This window comes from Aristolochia californica, unplaced genomic scaffold (genome assembly GCF_029961685.1).
Source record: "Aristolochia californica isolate CCGP_79_NKW_82.1479 unplaced genomic scaffold, dmAriCali1.0.hap1 SCAF_7, whole genome shotgun sequence".
NCBI lineage: Eukaryota > Viridiplantae > Streptophyta > Magnoliopsida > Piperales > Aristolochiaceae > Aristolochia > Aristolochia californica.
In genome coordinates, this window is record NW_027182268.1 from 33,005,372 (window position 1) to 33,026,091 (window position 20,720).

At 40.2% G+C, this 20,720-nt stretch overlaps 1 protein-coding gene across 1 annotated transcript in view; it reads left to right on the plus strand.

Moving 5' to 3' along the window:
• Positions 1-2,000: 2,000 nt before the first annotated feature.
• The window catches only part of LOC137937519 (transcription termination factor MTERF5, chloroplastic), a 31,073-nt gene continuing 12,353 nt past the window's right edge, over positions 2,001-20,720 (plus strand). Inside the window, exons 1-5 of the mRNA XM_068782578.1 lie at positions 2,001-2,640; positions 3,720-3,857; positions 3,977-4,222; positions 14,868-14,981; positions 15,874-16,056. Of these exons, the coding sequence (XP_068638679.1) occupies positions 2,083-2,640; positions 3,720-3,857; positions 3,977-4,222; positions 14,868-14,981; positions 15,874-16,056 (1,239 nt within the window). The 5' untranslated portion in view covers positions 2,001-2,082. The remainder of the gene's footprint in view (positions 2,641-3,719; positions 3,858-3,976; positions 4,223-14,867; positions 14,982-15,873; positions 16,057-20,720) is intronic.

Genomic DNA, 20,720 nt, shown 5'->3' on the forward strand with positions numbered 1-20,720 from the left:
TCAATTACATACATCCTCTTCTTCATCTTCATCTTCATCTGGGGTGGGTTTTTCTCAATAGTTGAATCAGAATAGAGGACAGAGTGGTGGAGCCAAAAATTGAGGGAAACTTATGCTAAGCCAAGGAAGGAGAATTGCATTGTGGGACAAAAAGGGATTTCTTTACGAAATAGGGGTCAATCATGCAAAGATATATTATTTCGAGTTGCAATCCCCCCCTCCCTTGACCCTTATTAAGACATGGTTAAAGGGGCATCATTTTGTGGGAAGGGGTCAAGGGGGAATTTGCCATCCTTGACCCCTTAGTTTGCCTAATAGAAAATGATAGAAAAAAATCAATAGAACAATCTTTTGTCATTTGTTTTATGGCTCATCTTGTTGCACATAAAGCTAAAGGGGGAGTAAGAAAGTAATTTTCTATTACTCTAATAAGAAACAATGAAAAAATAAAGGAGGCAAAAACATAGAGTGAATAATCCTCCAATGTCAACCTGACCTTTTAGCCATTCACTAGCCTTTTTTTTTTTTTTTTTATCTCAAACATGTATTCCCAAACAAACTACACCAAGGTCATGACAATTCGATAAAACTACATGATCATCTAATCACCTAGCCCTGGCTTAGAATTGAGATTAACGATCCCATTTGGTTTTCAATATCGATTCATGACCTAGAAAATGATAAGGAGACAATTATTTTTTTTAAAACAAACAAAATAGAAAAAAAACTACTAAGAAAAATTAATATGTTTAATTTTTAGGTTATTCTCCTATTGAGGTTGATACATAGGAGAAGAAAATAAATAAGATACTAGATTGTATGCCAAAAGCAAGTAACCCAAAGTGGTTAGCTTTGGGCAAGTGAATGCATTGCTTTTGAGGAGTGTCCTTGCTTTGCTAGGACGAGACTTGTTGCCCAAGATAAACTAGCCCAAACTCCAGATGCATCAAAGGGATGTCATATTTTTTTTTCACATATGCTCACCAATTTATGATTCTTTCCTCCTTTAATTTTTATTTATTTTTGGGAGCCGGTGCTAGAGTAAAAAATGGTTACATGGGAAGTTTGAAAGAGGGGAAACTGCCTACTTCCTTTTTATCCCTATGACCATAACTCCCTCTAAATAATGAAAAAAAATAAAACCCTTCCATATGACAACACAAGGAAGGGTGAGGAGTACCCCCTCCCTTTTATGACTATAACAAAAGCTTTTGTTGTCCAAATCCTCCCAATGAAAAAAGAAGAATGGGTTTGATAAAACCATTTCCATCCTGAACTTATATGATTTTTTTTTCTCAACCCCATCCACAATCTTTAGGGTGAGAAAGAAAACCTGAACCTAAATTTTTTGGATTGGGGCAAGGTGGGTTCCTTACTTAACCCCCCTCCACTTACAAATTCTCGATGATGTTTATAGGAAATAGAGAGGGAGGAGCACTACTCTATCTCTCCCTTTGTGAAATGAATGACCCATTGCCATTGGCCCTCACTTGCCCCACAATGATTCTTATCGAAAAACATTATTTCCTTATTTTTAATAGCAATAGTGAAGTTCACACTTGAATCATCGATGGTTGGTTAACTTACTTACCAAAATTTAAGTATTTTGTGTGTTACTAACTCTCAAATCATTCATGTACAAAATAAAAATTAGAATTATAATAATTCCAACTCAAAATGTAGAATCTTTGCTTCAATTCTCTTCAAAGGCCTTTGTCTAACACAACTTATGAATCTCTTTCTCTCCCTCTATCATTGACCCTTTGGAGGATTGATTAATTTGTCCTAGGCATTGTGACATAGGAGCAAAAGAAGTTTTATTCATCTTGCATAAAAAATCAAATAATTTAGATCATATTAGATTTAGCTGGAAAGAAACAAGAGGACCCATTTCACTAAGCTCTAGATGATGTCCGTAGGCCGTGAAAATATTTGCTTTCCATTGTACATTTAAAAGTTGAAACCGCCAGACCCTGATACCAGTCCGGAACCCCTGGGTTTTAGGCTTAGCGCTCTGTGGGTGTAAGATTCTGAGAACATTCACCAATCTGCGGTTTATTAACGGCGCATGGTGTGCAAAACATGTCCACATTGATTCTTCCGACCGCAATCTCAGGAGCATGGAAGTTTCTCCGGCCGTTGAACGAGCATTTATCTGCTAATTGCGAGCTCCACTCACGAATTCCCGCGAAGGTTTATCTGTCGACAGTCGCAGGGAAATGGCTTCTTCCCCGTTCACTTCATTTTATCCCCATTCAAACACGAGTTTCCGGCGGCGAAATCGGGTCGATGTCGGACGACGAACTGAACGAAGCACGCGAAGCTGTCTCCGTTATTCTGAAAGAGGCTGGATTATCAGACGAAGAAGCTAGGGAGGTTGCTTCGAAGTCGCCGAATTATATTAAGATGCTGATCGAAAATATCAGAGAGTTGGACGAAGCTGCGTTGTGGGGTACGTGGAAGTTTGAAGGTGGTGATGGTAGTGACCTTACCTTCAAGGAGAAGGTGCTTCACATGGCTAAAGAGAAAAGGGATAAAGGAATTCTCCCGTTTCTTGAAAGTATTGGCCTAAATTCATCTTCTGTAACTCATATTGCTCGTTATCTTTCATCGGAGAGCCTACCCGAACTCATGGTCAAGGTATAGAGTTGTCCTCGCGGACATTGGTACGTTTCCGATAATTAAATACAGCATAAAGAAAAGTGCCATTGGCTATTGTGGCTGTTATTTTCTTTTTTCTGGGTTAGAACCATGGAAGTTGACACTATTAGTTCTGCTAATAGTTATTGGGGTTAACTATTCTCTGAAATAAAGTTATTAGTGTTAAGACGGTTATTCCTTTGTTTTAATTGGATAACACTGTTTACGGACTATGATCAGTCTAATACACATTATACTTGTGTGGGAGACCTGGGCACATTAAATTGTAGGCTTCTTCCCTCTGGATTTCCTGTTTTTTTGTTTTCCTTAACTTAGTACATTCTGCAACCTGCGAGGAGTGAATAATTTCTTAGTTAGTCGTTCAAAGCAACCATATACATTGATCAGGTGGTGACATTGAAGTTATGAAGTTGAATACTTTTTTCCTCTATTTGTTTTTAGATTAAGTTTTGAATTTTCTCTTCTAGCTTTGTCTGTATCAACCTTGTACTAATTCTGATTCCTTTAGTACTCATACTCATAATTAGTAGCTCTTATTGGGCATATTGTTATACATTGTGTTTTATTTTATATTAGTGAGTTTATTGGGTACGTTGTCTATTCTATATGGAAACATACACATCATTTACATGTGGGCTGACTGGACCTAGTGTTTGCTCCCATAACTCTTGTTCTTCTATTTTTATTAAATTGGGTAAAATTCCATCAGAGGAGAGGTATAACTAAGTTATTAATTATTCATTTTGGCAACCATATATATCAGTTCAAGAAACTGATGTTGAAAAAAGTTTTTTTGCCTTTCATCTTTTTCGTTTGTTTCTTTTTTCTTTTGCTTGATTAAACTTCAAACATAAAGGAAGTGTCCTTGTAGTTGATTGGTGTACATTAATGACAAAATTTGATAGGTGATTAGCTGATGACTGATTTAGTCTTGCATTATATGCCACATTATTAACTTTTTGTGTATGCATCTTTTTCAATTTTCTAAAAGTTTTATTGACATGCTTTTCAGAGGGCAAGGATCTTGTAAGTTACTTATTTCTGCATTTTATTTATAGGTGAAATATGTGAAGGAGCTGTTATTTTCTGGCAGTGATAAAAAAAATCTTATTGGCAAGAATGCACGTCGAATGATGACACACTTGTCTATTTTTGTCGATGATGAAATCCAACAAACATTGTCTTTCTTTGAGAAGGTATAGCATTTATACATGTTCTTTGTCAACAAGCTGCGGCATATGAGTTACATATAGTTGACTTCAGTAACTGCTAAGTTTTAATTTTTTTTCTTGTTTGAAATCATCCTATGTTGCAGATGGAAGCTAAGCGTGGAGGGCTAAGTTTGTTGGATGATGATGATTCTTCTTTTCCTTACCTAATGGAATCATTTCCACACCTACTTTTGCAGTCAGTTGAGTCTCATTTCAGACCTTTAGTGAAGTGCCTTGAAGCTGTTGGAGTCCCCAAAGGATGCGTCAGAAATATTCTTCTATCATTTCCACCCATACTTTTTTATGATACTGATACAGACTTAAAGCCAATGTTGCAGGCTCTTGGAAAGGTATTTTGTTTATGACATGGACAATTTTCTCTTTCTTCTCATAAATGATTTAATTATGTCAGTATGGGTATCCAACAAACATTGTTGTGACCTACATATAGTTTATATTGTAGAATTGAGATTTTACACCTTGAAGAAGACAAGTTGAGATAGAGAAGCAGGAAATCAACCTGCATCAGTTTATTTAATCGTTGGATTAGGGTATTAATGACCCTATCCATTTTTATTTTTTTTGAAAAGGATGAGATTTTATTGCAGCAAACAAGACACAATCAAGGGAGCACATCCCTAACAAAAAGAGATTGGAGGGAAGCTCCTTGCTTAACAAGCAAATTGGCAAAGGAATTTGCTGATCTAGGAACATGGGACCAATTACATAAAATTGAAGATAAAATATCAGAAATCTCATAGAAAACATCTCGGTGGTGCCAAGGCAGATTAGAAGAGGAGGAACACCAGCTGATCACCATTTTAGAGTCTCCTTCAATGACAAGTGGACCGCTGAGGTGATCATGATAAATAATGAGCCCTTGGAAGTGGGCATAAACCTCAGTAGTAGTGGGATCAAAGATCTCTAAAAGGCCTGAGTAAGTAATAAGAGGGGTGCCATCCGCATCACGAAATACTCCTTTGGTTTGAGGGTACTACCATCAAAATTGAGTTTGAGGGTACCGGATGGGGTGGCTGCCATTCAACCAACATAGGGAGCTTGGGAGGAGCAGACGTTTGAGCCACTACGCATCAGTTGGTATGAAGAAGGACATCCTTTAGATGGTCAAACTTCTTCCTTGTATGAACCCACAAAGACACAAGCCCAATAATGTAGCTTCAGGTCTCCTTCACGCTACTAACATTGCAATTAAATCTTTGGTTATTTCTCTCTTTCCAAAAACACCAAGGAATATGAGCATGCTGAAAGGAGATTTTTTCCCACCTTTAGAATATTGGTTCTACACACCATACAATTAATGACAATGAGATCCGTTAGTAAACAAATTTGGAGGCCCATCTTGCTAATCAGAGAGGACTCCCATCCATGTTAAGTACATAATAATGATAAAATCCTAACTACCCTTCTAAAAATAAAGAGAATAAGACACTTCAAGTCATCTACCTGAACTACTTTTGATTTCGTTGGAAGATGGGCCCAAGCCCACACGATAAGGAAGGCCCACACATCCAAGAGATATGGAAGATGGGCTCAAGGCCTACAAACCAAAGAGAAGGCCCACTGTCCCATACAATGATGACGACATAGTAAATAAAAAGTCATCTCATAGTGATGACATTGATGTAATTAGTTTAAGACAATCTCATAGGTAATTATTGTAATATTATAGTTTTATCCATCTATAAATTGAGCTTCAGGAGGAGGGTTAGGACATAAGTCCATAACCTCTTCTTCCTCCTGTTTTCTCCCAATGAGTCCCTCTTTCTTTTTCTCCATGAGCCAAATCCATGGAGTCCTGAAAATCAACATGGTATCAGAGCATTGATTTTCAGGACTCATAGTATGATTTTTTAGAATTTCTATCTTGCTGTAGAGTTGGCCAACCTATATTATTTTTTTTTACTTCTTCCAATTACCAATATTCCTTTTGGCAATTTTCTCTTCTCGATTCCTCTTGAGACATTTATTCAGAAAGTTCGTTGCTTGGTCTTAGAAGCAGCTAGGGAACTCTAGTCAGAGACAAGGTTGACAAGATCCGGTCACGGAGCCCGACCTGTTGCCATCTCGATAACCGTGCATACGAGTGCCCACAATTCGGCAGAAAATCCCTGCCCATAACCCTGTGCGACCTCAGGCGTCATGTAAAGTGGAGTGCCAGCAATAGGCTGATCGGAGGTGGACTCATTGAACCACCTGGCGCAACCTAGGTCGGCAATTTTCGGGCCGTCGAGCCCCATTGCCGGAGCTCCTTAGTGTGAATGCAGAATGTATACAGAGACAAATGTAGGAGTCTGCCATAGCTGCCGAGGAAACTCAGCCAAGTAAAATATTCTCAGGTGTGATCTTTTCCAAGAGTCGTGGAAGTTCGAAAAATGACGTCGCCCGACTTCGCCACAACGGCTATCTCTAGATGATATTCCGATGACTCTGCACAGAAGCTGTCGTTCTTCTTCTGAAACCAATTTGGAAGAATGCCGTTTGTCTTCGAGCAAACAACTTTGTTGCTGTTGTATCTAGAATCCTATAGCCTCGTTGGCTTGATCGCCCAGGAGGAGAAAGGTGCGTCTCTTCTTCCTAGAAATCTGCTAGTTTTTGCGGGAAATCTGTTGTACGCTTCCAGCAAAAGAACTCTCCTTCTGCAAATAACTTTCGGCGCGGAAGAGGAAGACAAAGATATGCTCTGATTTCTGGCGTTTGGTTTATTTCTGGAACCAGCATTACTCTTAGATTGGTAACAGATTGCTGAGTTCACTTTCTGCTTATAGCTGTAACGGGATTCCAGGGATATTTTCACTACTGCCTCTCCGAGATTGTCTCTGCCATTGATTCTCGCTCTGTTATTCCAGTGCTGGTTCTTATTTTGGAAAGCCCTCCGCTGGATTTTTTTCTTTTTCTGGAAGCTCTCTGCTGGATTGAATTATTTTCGGGAAGATCACTTTTTTGTTCAGCGCCAGCTTGGTTGCTGTCTCTGGTTTTCTGCTCTGTTTGGAAGTGGGGAAGAAGATGATACTGTAGCCGGATTTAATTTTCCTAAGTTAGGAAAAAATTGATATTGCACTAGTTCAGCAAGTCTCGCATCGGACCCTACCGAGCGACCCGAGCCAATGACCCAGCGAGCCGAGCGACTTGGACCGAGCCACACCGGTTTGTCGAGTTAACTCGGGCCAACTCGGACCGTGTCAATTTGGTCCAGTCAACCTATCTTTGCTTCCTGTCTCGGTTATACCGGTCCGGGTCCTGAGGTCTGTGCCGATTCCTCCTACGACTCGACCATATTGGTTTGATACCTGACTCGGCTCAACTCGGTCCTTATTCCCAGTTGGATTATTATTTGAGGAATTGATAACTTAGTCCTTGGTTAACATATTATTTGGTGCAACTTCCTTATTTAGTGATGGACTTTCTGAGGATTATTTTATGGGTCCTTTTTGAAGATTTTCATTATTTGGTACATGTTATTGGGCCCAGGTCCATTTCAGCTGCTACTATTGTGTCTCTTTGGTTGAGACATTATTATTGAAGGACTTCTCAATTGCTGATTTTTGTCAGCATTAGTTATTCTGATGAAGAAGAAAACACATGGTGGCCCCAAAATATTATCTTCTGGGTGATTACCTGTTACCCCCCTTAATTGGCATTTATTACTCCTACCATTTGAGATTCGGTGTCCTGTGAAGGGACACAATTGACGGGGGAGTTTTATTACACCTATGAGCAATGCCTATAGACCCACTACCTACAAAAGATAAGAGTGTGCCCAACATCCAATATGAGTTATTTGACTGGAGTATGGATTGGTGTCTTATGGCTAGGAGTGATTTTAATCTCAATTATATTATACCAGCTGGGCTTCTTGGAAGAGACTACCAGCTTGAGGGGGAGTGTTGGAAGATATGGTGGATTACCATTTTATAAAGGAAGATCCTATACACCGTTTGCAGCAAGCTGGGCGTTCATGATGTTCTCTCACCCCTAGTTTGAGGGGGAGTGTTGGAAGATGGGCCCAAGCCCACATGACCAAGGAAAGCCACACATCCAAGAGATGTGGAAGATATGCTCAAAGCCGCAAACTAAGGAGAAGGCCCACTGGCCTATACAATGATGGTAGGACGGTAAATAAAGAGTCATCTCATAGAGATGGTATTGGTGTAATTAGTTTAAGTTCTAGGGGTATTATTGTAATATCATAGTTTTATCCATCTATAAATTGAGTTTCAGGGGGAGGGTTAGAACATAAGTCTATAACCTCTTCTTCCTCCTGTTTTTTCCCAATGAGTCCCTCTTTCTTTTTCTCCATGAGCTAAATCCATGGAGTCCTGAAAATCAATAAATTTAACACACAAAAGAATATTGTTGAATTTAGGATCCCTTTTCCAATATTCCGAGCAGGAGAAGAGAGAAAGAAGAAGAAGAAAAAGGGAAGAAAACTCTCGGGTAGAGAGAAGAGAAGAAGAGAAGAAAGGTGTGCGCCAAGCAAAGAGAGAGAGAGACTTACTCGGAAAGAATTGTAGAACTTGATTAATTCCGAATTACAACACCTTTATTTATAGTAGAGGAAGTAATAGAGTCCTTGTACAATTAATCTTTAATTCTCCTAATTACATTCTAATTCTAACTCTCTAAAATAAGTCTATCATGAACAGATAACACAATCTACTAGAGGTCTAATATAACTTGAACTCTTAACTCTTCTTCAATCACGTGGACAAAAGAGAGGAGGCTGGCTTGTGGTCTTATCTTTGTGGGTCCCACATGATCTTCCTGCTCATATTGATAAGATTACCAGCTCGTGGTATCTTTATGGGTCCCACTTGATCTTCAAGTCTTCTAACTTATTCCAGCTTGTGCCTCTTATCTCTTAACTTGTGCTAGCTTGGGTGAGGACTCTTCTTGGCATCCCATGTCCTCATGGTGGTCCCACTAGCTCGTGAACCATGGTGAGTCCCACATTATAACAAATATGGAACTAATTAAATTAGAAATTATAGGTTTGCCCTTTCTTAACCACTCGTCAATTTGCACTCCCCTCAAACAGAATCATATGTCTAATTAACCTAGTTTGGTACTTGACAAAAGGAACGTCTTTCTAGGTAAAAATTTGGTGAAGACATCTTGCAGTTGTTCAGAAGACCTTATATAAAGGGTAGAAATCTTTCTTGAGAAGAAGTGCATCGTATCGTGCGCTGAGAGCCTAAGAGATTTCAAATGCGCTATCGTGTGCCGGTAGCCTGAGACGATGACGACGACGGAAGGCGATGAAATGCTGCGATGCGAGGAGAGACGAGAGGTGCGACGAGAAGAATGAGAAAGAAGAGAAAGGCGGGGGAGAAGGGAAAGACAAAATCAAAGAAACAGAAATCGGGAAGACGATGTGGCCTGTGAACCAGTGAACCGGCAAGCTGACGAGCTACAACGACGACGACTGGCAAGTCGACGATCTCTCTTGCTGCTCGTCGAAACAGATCTACCTGAGATCTTTCGGGAAGACGAAGAGGTAGGTTAAACCGCAACTCCCAATCAAGACCCTCACCTTCGACGACGATCCATAAGGTGGAAAACTTCTCTTCCTCGCTCTTCCCGCAGCAGCCGACAACCTGCAACCTGCAACTCCCGCAGAGGAAGCCCAAGCGCCTCCTGATGCCGTACAACTCCCTCCTCTATCCCTCTTTTGGTGCCTCCGAAAGATACCAGAGAGGACAGCTTGAGCAGGGTCCAACGACCTGTGCCGACGCCGATGACTGGACCATTGTTCACCACCGGTGCCGAAGAAGACGACCTCCCCGTGGCTTTGCGACTCCATTGGTCTTCATTTTTTATCCTACGATTGTCACGGTCACTCGGGTGAACCTCCGAAATGCCAAAAATGTCCGTATTGTAGTAAAAATTGGAGAGCGCCTGTGCCTTCATCATCGTTCCTTTGTTGACCGGCGCTTCTTTCCTCACTGCCTTCTCGGCAGCTACTGTTGAAGATCTGAGATTGTCATCCAGAACCAGAGAACTCTAGTCCGGGCATTGGAGGTACTATTTTTGTACAGTTCGCTGAGGAAACCACACAGAATGTAAAATTTCGCAGCACAGAGGCTCCACAACCATGGCCTGTATAACCATCCTAGAAACTTCGCCATTTTCTTCCACGCCCATCACCCCCCTCCCCCCCCCCCCCCCACAAATCATGTAACCATTTTAATACCTCCAAACCTGATTCGCCATGGTTTTGATCGCCTTCTCTGTGCTGCCTTGGTCTCTTTCAGCACGTCACCGGTTGAGGGCCAGCTCATATCGGATTGGTTTCAGGGCCACTTGCGCCTGACCTACAACCCTCTGCCCGATCGAGTGGATAGTCACTTTTCACTCAACCGATGACCGCTGGATGGCAACTCGGATTGCACTCTACCCCCGTTGCTTCAATTCATGACTGGAGCCTCACCTAGCATCAGCGAGGCCTCAGTCAGTGGGTTCAGATTACAGGTCTTTCGCCAGAACTCTGGGAGAACAACATCTTCAGCCTCATTGCTAGCCGCTTTGGTACATTGGTCAGACTGGACAACAACACGGCTGATCGTCGACGACTTGACCGAGCCAGACTCTTCATCAACCCTAGCCGCATTCACTCTGGGATGACCTTCTTGCGTCTTGATGCTGGTCAATCCCACCTCTGGCTCGGTATCTCCTTTGGAGAACTTGTGGGAGACTTGTCTCCTTTCCCAGCACCAGTAGCAACGGCCCTGTACCTGGTTAGCTGACGCCCCCTCCCCCCTACCGCCACAGATTCCTTGGACAACTTTCTGCCCCTATGTCCTAGATTGCCTACCTCACCTTCTTCATCAACGTCAATGGTGAGATTACCTCGGATTGAACCATTGTTTCAGGCTCACTGGTGAAATTTTTTGCAGATTTATATTTTGATTGCCAGCCATTCCACCCTTTCTTCAAAAGGGTTCATGTCTAGGCTATTCCTTCGGCCACAACTAGTCTCATCGAGCTCCCTTTCTCCAGTAAGGAAATTGAAAAAGCAGCACTGTCTTCCTTTGGATCGCGCTCTAGGCCCGGATGGTCCACTCGTTCTATCAGCGTGGCATTAGATTTAGGAGCATCGGAACTTCGTTTATTGCCCTCATCCCTAAAAAAGAAGGGGTAGAACTTCCATCTGACTTCCGGTCATTCAGTCTCACCACCAATGCCTACAAGGTGCTTGCGCGCCTCCTTGCCAATCGCCTTAGGTCGGTTCTCCCTATTGCCATTCATCATGGCCAGAGTGCTTTTATCAAGGGAAGGAATATATTAGATTCGGCCATGGCATGTCACGAGCTCATCCACCATTTTAAGGCTTTAAAGCTCCCCAGATTCATCCTAAAGCTTGATTTCGAGATAGCCTTTGACAAAGTTAATTGAAAGCTTCGGGGCACTCTCCTGGGGAAGATGGGATTCAGGGGAAAATGACGCTTTGGATTCAAAGTTGCATCTCCTTTGCAAGCTATTCCGTTCTTCTCAACAGAACGGCCTACGGGTATTTTAAGGGATCCAGGGGAATCGGGCAAGGAGACCCCCTTTCCCCTTTGCTCTTCAATGTGGTAGCGGAATATCTATCCTCATTGATCTATTCGGCCAAGAACTTGGGATGGCTCCTCCCCACGACGTACTGTGTAGCCTTTGATGTGTCGATCCTTCAGTTTGCAGACGATACCATTTGTTTTGGGGTAGGTACTATGGATCAAATCTGAAAACTACGTGCTGTATTGGGACTATTTGAATTGGCTTATGGTTAGAACATTAATTGGAAGAAAACTACCCTCCTAGGCTATCATATCGACTCATCTGTGCTTCAGGGTATGACTGATTATTTGGGGTGCTCAATGGGAAATTTGCCAGTTACATATCTTGGACTCCCACACTTTGACTCACGGCCTGCGTCGACGCTTTGGTCCCCCCTTATTGAGAAATTTGAAAAGAGACTAGCTACTTGGAGGGGCAAACTTTTATCTACTGCAGGGTGACTCACTCTCCTCAAGTCTTGTTTGGTAGGACTGGCAAACTATTTATTATCCCTCTTGCACTGTTCGGTCTCCGTTTGCTATAGGATTGACGCCATCCGTCGGCGTTTTCTCTGGAGAGGATAAGAGGACACCTTTAGATATCATTTGGTGCGTTGGAAGAATATTTGCATGCCCCGCAATCGGGGTGGTTTAGGCATCCGCCCTACGAAGGAGATGAACAATGCCCTTATGCTCAAATGGATTTGGAACTTCAACATCAACCATAACAGCCTATGGGGAGATATGGTCAGGTTCTATCTTTAACCTCCAGGTGCCTAGTGGAGGGAGGATTGTGCTACTTGCCTCCTATCCCCGATATGGAAATTAATTCAAAAGCTTTTCCCAATATTCAGAGATGCAACTTCCTTTCACATAGACAATAGAAGGACCCTCCTCTTTTGGTCGGATGATTGGTGTGGCCCCCGCCCCCGCCCCCTCTCCGAGGATTTCCCGGGGCTCTCTAGGGTGGCGAGAGACCTCTCTTGCTCAATGGCCGATTCTTGGAGAGATCGCTCATGGAGTCTCATATTTCGCCGAGGATTAAATGATGAGGAAACTTTGACTTTTTGCTCTCTCCAGACTCAGCAGCATTACTATTCGTGAGCATGCAGTTGATAAATTGACATGGAAGCCTAGTATTAATGGCCGATTCACAGTTGCATCCGCCTACTTTCATATTAGAAAGCAAGATTATAGCATGCATGAGCACAAGGCAAACCTGACATGGAAGCTCTCAGCGCCTAATAAAATCAAATTCTTCGTGTGGACAGTCATCAGGGAATAGATCCTTACCTCTGACAACCTCCATAAAAGAGCTACACAACCCCCGATGGTACTTGTCCCCTTTGTCGTGTGTGCGACGAGATAGTCCATCATGTTCTCTTACATTGTGACTTTTCTTGGCAAGTTTGGATGAAGATCTTTCAAAAGATTGGACTCCAAATGAGGCTACATCAGGACCTTTTTGGCACCTATGAGATGGTTATGGGGATCCACCTTCCTAGGTTGGGCAAGCTAATTCTCTTGGCATGCCTTGCGCATGTCCCATGGTGCCCATGGCTTGAGCGAAATAACTGGAGATTCAACTCCAAGGCTAGCACCCTAGATAATACAGCTTCTCAGACAGTGGGCCTTATCTCGAGTTGGTTACATACTAGGAAGGAGTTTGCCTCTCTATCGGGTGTTTCCCTTCGAGAAAATTAGGGTTTGATCGCGCATATGGGGGGCCCCTGCAAGAATCCGATTATGGCCACCTGAGATCCTCCCTCTTACGACTGCATCAAACTCAATTTTGATGGCAGTGCTCTAGACTGTCCTGGGTCGGCTGGAGCTGGTTGTGTTTTCAGAGACAGCAGTGGAGACCCTATTCTATCCTATGCTGGGCCGGTGGGTACTACTAGAGATGATAGATCAGAAAAGGATCACATTATCTTTGTTGGTTGACCGAGTCAATTCACAGAACTCGCTCTAATACTATGTTGAATTTCTGGACAAGAGAAATACTTCACTAACTTTATGTAATTTGAGTACACGAGCCTCTATTTATAATAGAGGAAACAAGTAGAATCCAATTACAATTAAACTACCCTTGTCCTAGTTACACCCAAAATTTTTTTTTTTTTTTTTTTGAAATGAAAGTTAAACATTAAAATATAAGCCCTAGAATAATTGAACTATTGAATATAAATAGAAGACTAACATAATTAAAACACCTTTAACTGAGACTATTCTCTATTCTGTTAGACCTCTTCCTGTGAGACTCTGGTAAAACTCCATATTAATTCCGGCTCTGCGAAACTTCTTACTATGAGAGTCATTTGAGACTCTTCTATACGTGCTTTTCAACTCCAAAAAACTTTCTTAGCACTTATCTATGTAAAATTATTCTCATCAACATTCCCCTCGCCTTTAGGCTTATACATATGGATAACGGGCTTGACACGTTGACAATACATAGGCATACAAATTCAATAGGGCACAAACTCTGGCTCAACAGACAAAAGTTATGCTTTGATACCATGTGGAATTGAGATTTTACACCTTGAAGAAGAAAGTTGGGATAGAGAAGCAGGAAATCAACCTGGGTCAATATCTTTAATCTCTGGATTAGGGTACTGATCGACCCCCATCCATCTTAATTCTTAAGTACACAGTAATGACAAAAGTCATAGTTACCCTTCTACGCAAAATAAGACCACTTTAATTCATCTACCTAAACTACCCCTGATTTAACACAAATAATTACAGAACTAATTAAATTCGAAATTACAAAATTGCCTTTCTTAACCTCTAGTCAGTCAACATATATAAAGTGCTGTGGCTAGATCTGGTCAGTGGTTTGCAGTTTATTTAGGTTTGTATTTTAAAGCTTGTGTTCTATTAACAAGGGTTGTCATTTAGCGTATGGAGAATAGCAGGTCCATAATTTATTTTGTATACCACGTTGTCATAATTTTCAATTTGGTCATCTTCAAATCTGTTCTGGTTCAGCTTTTAATGTCTAGTCTATATATATCTATATCTATATATATATATTTGCATTTAGCTTGCAGTTAGAATCTCGGATTATTTTTACTTTAAAAAATGGCGAAAGTTATTGTTGCTGAGGGAAAAAAGAATTAACCTCAAATCTATGAAATTGGTGTTTTTAAACATTTATTGTCAGTAAATAATTTGGTGTAGAAAGGATAGTGTTTGAACTTCAAATGCGTCACTTTTCAAAGTTTTCTTTTCTTGCTATTTATCTTTCTTCATGGTCCATTTCAAAAGGTTCTTACTTGCTTTGACTCAGTTTCAGCAAAAAAAGGAGGGCTTTAATGATGTACGTTGTTTGATGCTTCTCAATGCAAGAAATCCCCTTCCTGAATTTTAAATACCTTGCTTTTACTGAGGCAGAATTAATCATTCTCTTTTTCTTTTGCATGTGATACTGTTCTTCCAGATAGGAGTGAACGAGAAGGATATTGGTAGGACATTGCTGAAGTATCCATGGATCCTCTCACTTGGTATCCAAGAAAACTACAAGGAAATTCTTTCTTTCTTTGACATGCATAAGGTACTGCATAATCCAATCAAAGACAGAAGATACGCTTAGGGATTCTTGGTTTTAAATTCTATTGCAGTGTGGCATTAAAAAAAAAAAAAAGGAATTAGGACAACTGGACTTCACCAATTGTGACTGATTGAAGTTATTAAAGATTTGACTGACTATTGAGAAGCTAGATTTTCTCAGATTATATTTGAACTGTTCGCCAATGGATGAGTGGAATTGCTTGAGGCTAGATAGTCTTGAGATGATTAGAGTTATGGGCTAGGTTTCTTGGTTTGAGCAGCACTATTGGCACATGTCTGTCCCGATACTTTAGAATGTCATAGAATGAGAAGGTAAGGAGTGATCTTTTTGGTTGTAGATGGTAAGGCTGCAAATTTGACAATTTGGACTAAGACTAGTTGGTTTTAGGTAGCACTGCTGCGTGTCTTCCCTAAAAATTCCATTGCGTTCTCTTTGAATCTTCCCATATTCCTATGAAAATCTCTTTCTGGACAATTTAAATTATTTAGGGTTCAGTAGTAATCAAGGGTGAGAATTGCAAGATTAGAACTAGAATGCCTTTCTTAGACTCAGTGCTCCATGAATTGCATTGAACATTATGCAAGAACCACTATAGGAACTCATGTATAGTTAATATATACCAATGGATAGCATGTCCTCATTCTGCCCATTCAAATCACTTGCTGTTATAAAGTGTGTGGAGTTTATCATTTCAATGGTAATTTTGTCATAACTGCTTTCTTTAGAAGGTTTCTAATCATATTTCCTTCTCTCACAGTGATCATCACCATCTTTAGATAGGTTTCACAGTTTTTTATGCAAATTCTACAAATGTGAGAAGTAATCTTCAAAAAAAAAAAAAAATATAGATAAGTTAACAGTTTTTCTTCTTCAGGTACCAAAAACTTGTGTGGATCGTGCAATTCGAAGCTGGCCTCACTTATTAGGATGTTCGACCAGAAAAATGAAGTCAATGGTGCACCAATTTGCTGAAGTAGGTGTTAGGAACAAGAAGCTGGGTCAGGTTATTGTTTCAAGTCCTCAACTTCTCCTGCGAAAACCACATGAGTTTCTTGAGGTAGGTAAATGGTGTTCCAAATCTCTAGCCCCATTTTTCTATCCGCATGTAACTGTACATCACTTATAATTTTAAGTGCTTGAGTGAGTATCTAGTAAACAAACATCTCTAGGAGAACTCTACATGGCAAAGTTGAATCTCAATATGAACAGGAGTTTTGCTTTTGGAGACCAATGTTGAGAATAGAGGAAGAGGCAATTATGTAGCTTCAGAAATTGGTGTTAAGAAAGCTGTTAGATTGGGTTATTCTCAAAATTCAACGAGTTGACATTTCCAGAAAAGTATATTATAGTACTAAGCTGATGTTTCTTTGTCTTTTTTTATCTTCCTCAAGTGAACATTTAAATTTGAGTAAGGCAATTCGACCAGTAAAAATTGGAGGAGAAAGTCAATAATTTATAATCAAGTCTACTGTATCAGAAGGCGTCTTTAAGCTCATTCCCGGATTTTCTACTTCTATTCTGTTAAATACATATGCAAAGCAAACTCGATACGAATCATCATCTGATGGAAACTGGTATACTGAAGGCTTACCTTTGATGAGCTCAACCAGAACCAGCTGGACTTCGAGGGTTCAGCACCTCCAATTCCCCTGTTGTCCCTTCCTTTTTGCTTCACCTTCAGTCTCTCCCATTATTCCTTGCTGCTGTAACGAACTCTCCTTCAAAGAACAGTGTCCATATTGCCAGGTCCCTACTTCCACCTGTTTCCATCTTTTAGCCTGCTACTGTAGATCCGGGTAATTGAGGTCTATCATTAACCACCAAAGGATGGAAATTTGGTTTGGATAACAGCGTAACTTTCCCATTGTTGAATTTAGGACCCCATGTTTGAAACTTCGAGCAAGATGAGAGAGGATGAAGAGAAGGGAGAGCGAAGAGAAAAAGAGCAAAGTGAGAGAGAGAGCTCGGGTAGAGAGGAGAGAAGAGAAAAAAGAGAAAAGAGACTTTAGGCTGGAGAGAGATTCTTCCACGAGTTGAGAAGAGGAAGGCTTGATTGAATCCTTCAACCAAGACCCCTATTTATACTATTTCCATTACATATTTAGGGAAACTCCTCAATCAATTAGGATCCCTAATATCCTAAATTATATCAATCAAGGGAAGATAAATCAATTACATTAATTAGGAAGATCTCAAAATCTTCCAACTCATGTGATGAGGATTCCAGCTCGTGTGATGACTCATCATGCCAGCTCGTGTGGTCATGGTGGGTTTGGTCCCACCTTGTAACACCCATATAGCCTCAAATTCTGGAAGGTCTTTCCATTGGACCAATACCTCCAAATCGTGGCTAGGGAGCTGCCTACTATGGAGGATTTGTGCTGGTTTTGATAGAAAGCATGAGGTTCTTTATCAGACATGCCGGTAGTGGCTGGTAGAAGGGTGAGGCAAAGGTGGATTTTTTTAGTTGGCTGATGTAGAAGACTGGGTGGATTTTGGAGTAAGGAGGGAGGTCCAACCAGTAGGTAGAGCCTCCAATTTGTTGCAGCACCTTGAAGGGTCCGTAGAAGCGTGGATTGAGTTTTTCATTTGGTTTGTGAGCTAGGGATTTGAGGCGATAGGGCTGGAGTTTGAGGAAGATGAAGTCACCTGGTTGATAATTGTTGAATTTTGGATCCAATGATTAGATCCTCGAGCAAAGTAAGAGGGGGAGAGGAGAAGAAAAGTAGAAGAGAAGAGGAAAGAAAAGGAGACAGAGCCTTTAGGCTAAGAGAGAGCTTGGACGAATTAAGAGAAAGGGAGAGAGCTTGAATGCTCTACCCCAAGCCATGGGCCTCTATTTTATAGTTTTTTAGAGGATGATACAATTTCCATAATGCCGTTAGGGCTACAAGCTTTACATAAGAAAAAACATAAGTAGACATATTCCTCCTTTACTAATTACATCCTTGTGCCATCTTTATGAGAAGTCTTCTTATTTACCATGATGCCACTTCTCTTGGACGTGTGGGCCTTCTCCTTGGATGTGTGAGCCTTCCTTGGTCGTGTGAGCTTGAGTCTATCTTCTAACACTCTCTCTCAATCTAGGGGTGAGAAAACATCATAAACGCTCAGCTTGCTGCAAATGGTGGATAGGATCTGCCCGTATAAAATAATAGTCTACCTCAAACATATCTTCCAATACTCTCCCTCAAGCTGGTGATCTCTTTGTTCTTTTCAAGAGACCAAGCTGACACAGGATAATGGTGAGAGAAAAAAGTCACTCCTAGCCATAAGACAACTCTATACTCCAATCAAACGGTCATAGTCAAAAATATTTTTCGCTCAATTTCACAAGCAGAAAAGTAGCCCTACTGTGGGGCACAGAGTCTACCCACTTTCTCAGGGTAGCTAAAAAAAACACCTCTTGGGTGAATAATAGACTTCACGTTTGATGTTGGGTACACTCCTATCCTCTGTAGGTAGTAGGTTTATAGGCATTGCTCAGAAGTGTAATAATAAGCCCCTCCATCATGGTGTCCCAACACAGGGCACTGACTCTCAAATGGTGGGAGTAAAACTGCCAAAAATGGGGTAAAAGGTAATCACATGAAGATAATATTCTGGGGCCACCGTGTGCTTTCTTCTTCATCGAAATAACCAATGTTGATAACAATCAGCAACTGAGAAGCCCTTCAATAATAATGTCTCAGTCAAAGAGACACAATGGTACAAGTGGATATGGGCCAATGCTCAAATAACACGTACCAAATAATGAAAGTCTTTAATAAGGACACATGAAATAATCCGCAGCGAGTTCATCCTTGAATAAGGAGAATATGCACCAAATAATAAGCTAGAACCGAGTAATATAATGAAGTAAGAAAGTAATTTCCAATTTGGTAAACTTCAAGCCGAGAATTACTGATCCTCTTAAGACTGGTAAGGGCTAATAATCAACTCAAGAAAGAATATATTAAGTACAAACTCACCAAAAATATTTGTCAATCACCTTATCACTAAACTTAGCCCGAGATGTCCTTCCTTGGTAAATTGAGCTAGCCCGTGTTGATGATGGGCTTAGGTTAATTTTCCATCTCAATTTTTCATCCACTAATTAAGGAGGCTAGTGGTAATAACTTCGCAATAGCTCAAATATCAATTGGCATAATTTGTTTAAGAAGAACCAAACCAAATCAAAGAGCCCAAGTAAGTGACAATTAAACAACTCGGCTCAAGGAAGAATCCGAGAGCCCAATTTTCCAATTTCAACTTGAACTCAATTATTGACTTTAGTCAGTTGATCATGCACTTAATTAAGGAAACTCCTTGGCTGGCCAACAATTATCTGTATCTTAATCAAAAGGATGATAATCAAATTATCTACCAAATCATGAACTTGAGAAGATATTTTATAAAATCAGCCACTTCCAAATATAAATAAGGATACTTTCCCTTGTATTATGGCACCACTTACCAAAAAATTAATCTTTCATTGCTTTAATACTCAAGGATATCAAATTAGAATCTTGTAATCTTTCCTAATCACCAACAAAATTTCACAAAATTCGTGGCTGGCCAAAAAGATTCATAATTCAGAATAGGAGCACTTCTTTTCTTTGAGAAATAAATCAAGAAAAGTTTCTGAAAATAAGATGATCTTCTAAAGATTCTTTCTAGATATTGTTAGTTAACAAACAGAAACTTTCCAAGGGTAGATCATGAAATACTTTGCTATTTTGTTGATCAATAGCAACAACTTAAAAAATGAAGCAAAAAATTCGGCTTAAATTTTGATCTTCGCATGCAATAGGATATCAACATGACCTTTGATTCTTCCAATGTGAATATCTCTTTAAATGTAGATCAGATTGATATGAATTTTTCTCCTTTTGAAACCAGACTTAAATACCTTTAATCCAAGTATACTTCCTCTTCATATAATATACTTCTTTTGAGATAAATAATATGATATATTTCGGACTCTGTTATTTGGCCGAACTGAGTACTCTTTCTTCTTTGGCCAGCATGACCATAGACTCTTCCGATATCGATATCTCCATATAAAAAACATATTGAGAATTGGTTGAATAGGTAAGAAAATAGACTTACGTATCTTTCTTTTGATATATAATTCTCCATATAAAGTCTCGTTTATATGGCATAAAACGGCTCGAAAGTTGAAGCTTTCAATTATTGCACAAAACTTTTCTGCTGCTTGACCTTTACTGCTTCAGATGTCAATTTTTTTTCTTGAAAAATCTAATCTCAACGATTCTTTTTGAGTTGGAAACTAGATTCAAATATCTTTCCAATGATGTATAATTTGCTATATGAAACATATGGTAAGAGGGTTAGAAATCCAATAAAAAAACATGAATTGGGAAAGAAGACTAAAGGAAAATCGAGAAACTTCTCTTGTTTTTTCTTTTTCTTCTTCTTCTTCCTCCCCTTCTTTTCCATCTTCTTCTCCTTTTCCATCTTAGATCTTTCCCTGCTCTGATACCATGTTGAATTTAGGATCCCATGATTAGAACCTCGAGCAAAGTAAAAGAGGGAAAGGAGAAAAAAAGAAGAAGAGAAGAGAGGAGAGAAAGGGAGAGAGAGAACCTTTAGGCTAAGAGATGCTTGGGACGAATTAAGAGAAGGGGAGAGAGCTTGAATGCTCTACCCCAAGCCAAGGGCTTCTATTTGATAGATTTTAAGAGAATATTACAATGTCCATAATGCCCTTAGAAAAGA